The sequence below is a fragment of the Myotis daubentonii genome, chromosome 10, assembly GCF_963259705.1.
Source record: "Myotis daubentonii chromosome 10, mMyoDau2.1, whole genome shotgun sequence".
NCBI lineage: Eukaryota > Metazoa > Chordata > Mammalia > Chiroptera > Vespertilionidae > Myotis > Myotis daubentonii.
Genome location: NC_081849.1, coordinates 51,319,778 through 51,327,572, shown reverse-complemented (window position 1 = coordinate 51,327,572; position 7,795 = coordinate 51,319,778). Strand labels below are relative to the sequence as shown.

Here is a 7,795-nt window from a genome sequence, read left to right as displayed (position 1 = left end):
ATGAGGAGTGAAGGCAAGCGTGTTTTTTGTTTTGTTTTTTGTTTTTTCTTGAGAAAGGAAAGGGAAATAACTACATGAGTAGAAGGAAGGAATTTCTATAGGTGCAAAAGTTATTCAATAGATATACATGGTGGTGCTAATTCTAAAATATGTCTTTAATTTTTAGTGGATAATCAGGATGTCTGCTTTCCTGTTAACTTTGCAAACAGTTGTTTGAAATACAATGCTGGTTTGGCCCAGTCCAAAGGTTGTTTTTCCCAGCTCAAACATTCCAAATGTTGAGTAGTAAGACATACAGAGCAGTTCCTCTGGAATGGCTACCCTAGCTCTATTTTAAAATGGTTCCACTTATGTCAGCTTTTCATAAATAATAGTAAAATTCTAGGCAGCAATACTAAATTCATTTATTAGTAACAAGTCAAACTCACAGCAAAACGAAGTTTACTTCCATGTGTTATTAATAGTGACAGATTTATTTGGAGAGTGTCAATGTCGCTGAACTTAACGGTAGTTGTTAAATGTTCATTCAGTCTTAAACACTAAAGCAATTTCTATTTGGATAATCTATATTGTCCGTGTTATAAAATCTGATGTAAAATATGTTTGAGATAGAAAATATGTTTAGCAAGAAGATAAACTCAGTAATAATCTCGTATCGCTGGACTATACCTTAGGAAAACTTGAAATAGGTGGTAAATCTGCATGTTTAGATAAATAAACCCCTTCTCTAATGACTTATCAATTAGTGACACAACTAAATATAACTAACTGGGAAACTACTTAGCTTTTCTAAAGCTGTTTAATCCAAATGTACACATATGCACATATGCACTAATAACGAACATATAGGGTAGCAGGTTACTGAAAATGGAAGCAGATAGGCTAGACTCAAGGGCCTTATGAACATTTGTAATCATTTGCTTAGGAAGAGGCACGTCAATTTTTATTCCTATTTTAAAAGTCCCAGACTGACTTAAATCAATAGACCTGAGCTCTGGATGAAATGTTCCTCAAAACACAAGTTTTTGGACTATAGATTACATTTCAGGGAGCCTTCACATACATAGAATAAGCAAAGGTGGAAAGATGTTTTTACATAGTAGGAGCAAAGAACTTCATATGCCTTTTGCCATATGTAAAATGTCTCATTCAGCCCTGGCCCAGTGATCAGAGAGTTGGCCTTCGCATCCCAGGATCCCTATCACAATTTAAATTAATATTTTCTATAAAATAACTCCCAAATTACCCAGAGGACGAGTTTCTCCTGCAACTTTTACATAAGTTAAAAATAATCAGATGAAACAGCTTTAAACATGGTAATTTATTTTACTCAATTGTTTAAATCCATTATTTAAAAATGTTCAGAAGGCACTTTAAAAAACATATTTAAAAATACATTTCTCTGACTTATCGGTGATCACTTAAAATAAGCAAGTCACCAGACATTGTTAAACCATTCATGACACTATTACCTTACATTGTTTTTAAATTCCAAAACACAAACATTCACTGTGTAATATAGCACACTGCTTAGCAGTAAGATTAGTTTCCCTCTAATAACATACCTTATATGAATTATTAATTTGCAGGACCCTGCAAAGTTATTTAAACTGAACTGATATAAACTGAAAACTAGAGAGGTAAAGAAGTTGAAATAGAACACTAGTTTTAGGTTGGTTTCTCTATAGAGAATCGGTAAAATTTCTTAGTCTAATCTGTATTAAAATTTCTATTTCAACATAAGTAATTATATAAACATAAGTAATTTTAAAGAAAAGTTACATTTAGCATAAATTAAACCACAGGTTATCCCCCAGATTTATTAAGTATGTTTCTGTCAGGCCTACTATAAAGTAGAGAAATCAGGCAAATGAGTTTTTTGGTTTGTTTTGAGAAAGGGGTGAGGTGGAATATAAATAACTTTACTTCATTTAATAATTATATATCTAGAATTAGTTTAAAATTGTAGACTTTTAAGTAGGGCAATATTCTGAGAGCCAGCAGACATTATTCTTAGACAGATTTTTACTTCTAAACTCATAGGGAAACTTAAAGTTAATAGGTATAAATTATCAATAAGCAATGCAAATTCTAATCACTAATAACAGCTAATTAACCTTGTGAAGGCAATATTAAGAGTAGTTGGCGGGGTGGGAGGAAGAGTAGTTAGAAAATGGAGAATAGTTTTAGAAAATAAAGAAAGGGCAATCAATACAAAGAAGCAGAAACTGTCAAAGACATAATACTCTAAACTGAAAATTTAAATGGAGAATAAAAGGACAGATTTTATCGAATCAATCAAGTGAGGGATTTTCAATCTTCAAGCTGGTAATATATAGGATGTCCCCCCAAAAATGTAATAATTACTAATTCCAAAAAAGTGTGTATACATTTTTTGGGGACACTGCAGTTTGAGAGGCTCAAGGAAGTGAAAAATTAACACTCAAAAACAATTATGAAAATAATCAGTTAGCAAATTAAATGCCCAAATCCAATAACCATATTTCAAAAAATATTCAAAACTGGTCAGTGACTTATTTTCTAATCTTCTTATAGTAACAAATGCTCCTCTGAAATTTAAGGTATCTAAAAACAATTAATTTAACTCTGGGACAACAATCTGCTTCGCATCATCTATGAACTTCCCAATTGAAAATATAAGCATACTGTTATGGAGAGGCCACATTAAAATCATTTATCCAAATGACAGAGATCTTAATTTAAAATATAAGTCAGTATTATCATGAAATCTGTTTTTATGTACTTTTATCATTTTTAAGGTCATGTAGGACAGTCAACTGATTCTTAAAAGTAATGAAATTTTGATAGTGTCAAAATTAGCAAAAAAAACCCCAACCCATTATGAATATTGTAAAGTATTTTGCTATCTCTATTTAAACATTTTTATTAACAACAGTGGGCATTTGGGATGACACTCATTTAGGATGTTTTTAATGAATTAGTACTACTTAATGAATCCTTCCTGCACTAATGTGAAATTCCTAAACTCAAAGAATTATAGATTTTACTGTGTAGGTCCTGATGTTAGTCACTCTGAAGAAACTAAAGAATTTTGCCAAAATAAATGATCCACTGACCCTTTAAATCAGCTTTAAAGTCTTTTACATTTAATATAGTGTAATATTGGACTACACTTACTTTAAAAATGCCTTATCTAAATCTTTGAAAGATACTTTACTTGCACTGCAGTCAATCCTTAGTATGTCCCAAGGATCACCTGCATCAGAATCACATAGAGCTTATTAGGTTCTCAAACTGGGATGAATAAGCCTCACCCGGAGGGCTTGGTTAAACATAACTCTAGCCTCCAGTAGGTATGAGCAAGGTCCAGGAGATGGCATTTCCAACAATTTCCCAAATGATACTGATACATTGTAGATTTAGACCACACTTTAAGAACCACAGTCTAAGGGTATCTAGTAAGAATGAAAAATAGTCCTGGGCCCCATGCTAGATTCAGAATTTCTGGGCTTGGGGTCTTGAAACGGGTGTTTTAACAAGCTCCCAGGTAAGAATATAAAAACCACAATCTGAGAAGCATCAAGACAAGTTGGTTAATTTTACTATTATTGGCCAATGTATCACATGTCAGTAAGTAAAAATGGAAAAAATGCTAAATGACTAGCCTCTGGGCTGATATGGTACAAAGAACACATAGGCTTTGAGTAGAAATCCCAGCTATTACTTATTAGCTTTGTGACAGTGGAAAATGTACTTTAACTCTGAGCCTCAGTTTTCACATCCATAATATGGGAATAGCATCCAATTTGTGAGGATTAACACTAATGTACAAAGAGTATCTAAGCACAGTAATTGATATAATATGCATCAGATAAAAACTAGCTATTAAAAGAAATGAATAAAATATTTCCTTCAATATCTGATTTGATTAAAGCAATTTTTCATTCATTTGAAACAAATATTTACACTCCAAGTTAACAGACTAAAACCTTATATTTATTGCTTCATACTCTGGGCCAGACAGTATTCTAAAAGCCATACATATATTCACTCATTTAATCCTCATAAAATTCCTGTGAGGTAGGTAGTGTTATTGTCCCTAATTTACAGATGAGGAAATTGAGGCACAGAGAGATTAAGGAAATTGCTCAAGGTTACAAAACTAGTAAGTGATGAAGCAAGAATTTAAACCCAGGTAGTCTAACTCAGGACCCCAGGATTTATCACAATGTTCATTTCCTTTGAGTAAATTTTAAGGTTTTTGGATGTTTATAATAAACTATACTTCTAGTACAGAAAAGTAGCAAATATGGACTCAGATAAATTCATATCCACACCAAAGTGAAGAGCTGTTCAAGAACAGAGTGAATGCCTTAAAATTTTGGCAGATGACCATCATGAAAACAATAAAAAACAATTTAATAGGTAAAAATTGGTGTGAGTTTTCACTACATAGACATAGTATCCATAATTGGCCACTAAGATGAACATTCTCTCAAATATACCATCTAAAGAGGTCATAGTTTTGACATGTTTTGGCACAATAAATATAAACTATTTAGCTAAACAGCAGAGTCAATGGTGTGACAGCCATGTGAAATTAGCATGATAAACATAAGAGAAATATAAATCAGTTGTACCATTTACGATAATCTTACAGAAAGTCTGTAAAATATTGTTATGATACACTCAGGTAATATGCTAAAGATAACAAAAACCAATTTTTTTTTCCCTTCCAGAAACTCTTTAAATAGAGGGTCACTAAAATAAGAACAAAATATTCATGAATGTGTTTTTGATGACAGTCTTAAATGGGTATTCTGCTCAACTGGAATTATCTATCGGCAATACAATCATCCCCAAATAGAGGATGGGACAAAATAGCATTTATTCTTGTATTATTTATTAATTATTGTATTATTTTCTATATGAACACCTGTATACCTACTTTTGCCCCACCCTGTACATAAATCAGCATCAAATTTAGATATTGATTCATAAAATAAGTATTTTGTCTTTTAATACCTGACATATTTCAGCTTGTTTAAGCATTGTGCATTTTCTAATGTTTTTAATTAATTCTGGTCAAAATCTTGCATTCAAATTATTTTGCCAGTGTAATTAATAACCACCTTAGATCCTAAAAATGAATTTTAAAACGGCTTTAAAGAAGTTATGAAAGGCACAAAACAAGTTCTTATCTCTCAACAGGATAAGAATGAAAAAAACTATAATTATGTAGTTGGAAAGAGTTTTAAATGATCAATTAAAAGTGTAGCTTAGTAATTCCTGAGTGGCAGTGATATCAAAAAACATTCCCCAAGCAGCATTAAAGTTACTATTTATTAGTTACCCATAATTAACAATGGGTAAATATGGGAACAAAATATTTAATCAAATGCTTTAAAGCTTTGAGTAAATATTAATAGTTGAAAATGGTATCCAAGAATGGTTAAACATATTTAGAAGAGACAATGGCGACTCAGCATAGTACCTTAGATATATTGCGGTTTCAGTTCCAGACCACCACGATAAAGTGTCGCAATAAAGCGAGTCGTTATCTTTTTTTTTTCTTGAGAGAAAATTTTTTCTTGCCTTGTAAAAGGCGCAACATCTGTGAAGCACATAAAGCAATAAAACGAGGTATGCCTATACGGTTAACTATTAATTAGAACCAAGTATATATATATATTATAATCAAGGTCCATGATCATTTCAAAATGTGGTTTTATTAATGCGCATTAGGATGAGTGCCATTCTTATTCTACCTTCTTCTTCTGAAATATTGCCAATTTTAAATAGTCACAGCAAAATTTAGATTAGCCCAAACTATACACAGGTATGTATTGGGATAGGAGGGGTTCATTTATACCATACTGTGAATATAAATTCATGTCTTGAGTTTATAAACAACACTGAACAACAATACTTCCTTCTAAAATTTTAAGGCAGATCTGTTTAGCATCATGTGTGTGTTATTAATATGGTACAGTGTAGTTTTAGCAACTGTTTTAACTTCCCAGTGAAAATAATACATGTGGTCAGAAACAGGCAACAAAATCTTTTTAGCCCCTCCGCCTTACCAACATTATAAAAACACAAGTTTTTCATATATATATATTACTGTATCAAAACACATTTTAACAGACTTCACAGCTTATTAAAGCTTCAGTTTATAGGCATTCATATGAAAGATTTCTAATACGGAATGTTCGTTTAGAATTCTTCACTGGGCTTCCAGTGTTCTACATCAGAAATGCAGAAGTTCTTCTTCAGTGCAATGTTAGACATTTTACCTCTGTTCATTTATGCTTTTCTTTCAAGGTTTCCCAAATTTTACTTTGGATCTTCATTTTTGTATGCTTGACTTATTTCCTTCCGTATATTTTCAGGTAAGGCAGGTTGATATCTGTATAAATACCCATATGGACGAAGATGATAAACGAGGTATTCTAACTCATACATGGTTGTAGGATCAACATAGTGAAAAGAAACTGCAAGATCAGAACAGCAACCAGGACCCTAAAAAAGTAAAGGAAACAGACATTATTAAATAAGTAGCACATTGTTAAAATACAGTACGCACAAAGTGATAAAGGAAACACTAATTTTAACAGAATCCAGTAATTAAAGCTGGCAAGGTTTAAAGAGGCATCTAATTTATTAGACCTGGAAGAAAGGATTTTTTAAAGTTCCTAATGATTTAAAACCAAATATGAAATTGCTAAAGCATTTCAAATTGAAATAATATTCTCTTACTCTATAGTGTTTCAGCAGAAAAAAAATCCTGAGACTTTTTTCAATACAAAGGATAAAGCTCTATTTCTTCAAGTTTTGCTTTCTCTTCATAATTTTCTCACTATCAATTTTCGTTTGGCTGAGCTCCAGAAAGGTGCCTTCAGAACATTCAGTAACTAGAAAGCCTTGCCTATTATGTGTCTGCAATCTAATACTTCATCTACACATTAACCCAAATAGTAGGAGAGGAAGTTTTGAGTCAAACCTAGGTTTGAATCCAAATTTTGCCTACTGGTGTATGACATTGGCAAGTTATTAAATCTTTATAAGCATCAATTTCCCCATCTGCAAAAGATGGTTAAAGGAGATAATGTGCATGAAATGCTTAGGACTATGCTTTGCCTATAATATATGCTCAATAAATGTCAGCTATTATTGATAGAACAATCACATTCAGGTGGCCCTCAGTAAGTCAGAGTTTAAACCTTCATTCACACTTACGTAATTCTCATACATTCCTAATACAGTTGGTATGAGAACAAGTTTAAAACAAAACAAAATAAAAATACAACAAACAAGAATGAAAACACATAAAAATATAGAAAACTGGAAAAAAAAAAACACCTGGTCATAGAATTAAACAATCACAGGTCACTTGGGGATCAGAACTTGTATCTGGAGAATGTTTCTGGTGACTCCAACAAAATTGGGATCCTATCTAATGTCTTTGCAAGGACCCAAGGAGAAAGACAGTCTGGTAAGTTAGCACAGAAGATTCATATTGACCTACTAAATTGAACATTTAATAATTTATGTTTGGAAGTATGCAGCTTACAATGCTTAAAAATTATCAAGAAATTATTCATTGTATTTTCTCTGGCCTGATTCTCAACTTTTCCTTTGAAATACTGTGAAATCTTGGACAACTATGAAGGCACTGAAATATTATCTGGTGCCTACTTTTTAAAGCTTGAGGGAACATAATAGAAACAAATATGAAAAGTAAACTGTAAGTCAACTTGTGATTACCTCTGTACAATAAGTATATATGAACCACATACTGTAGTTTAATATT

At 31.9% G+C, this 7,795-nt stretch overlaps 1 protein-coding gene across 3 annotated transcripts in view; it reads right to left on the bottom strand.

Annotated features, from left to right (window-relative positions):
* Positions 1 to 1,302: 1,302 nt before the first annotated feature.
* Positions 1,303 to 7,795, bottom strand: part of C1GALT1 (core 1 synthase, glycoprotein-N-acetylgalactosamine 3-beta-galactosyltransferase 1) — a 29,245-nt gene continuing 22,752 nt past the window's right edge. For all 3 annotated transcript variants that reach the window (XM_059712390.1, XM_059712391.1, XM_059712392.1), the window contains exon 4: positions 1,303 to 6,504. In XM_059712390.1, coding sequence (XP_059568373.1) covers positions 6,319 to 6,504 — 186 coding nt within the window. In that variant the 3' untranslated portion in view covers positions 1,303 to 6,318. The remainder of the gene's footprint in view (positions 6,505 to 7,795) is intronic.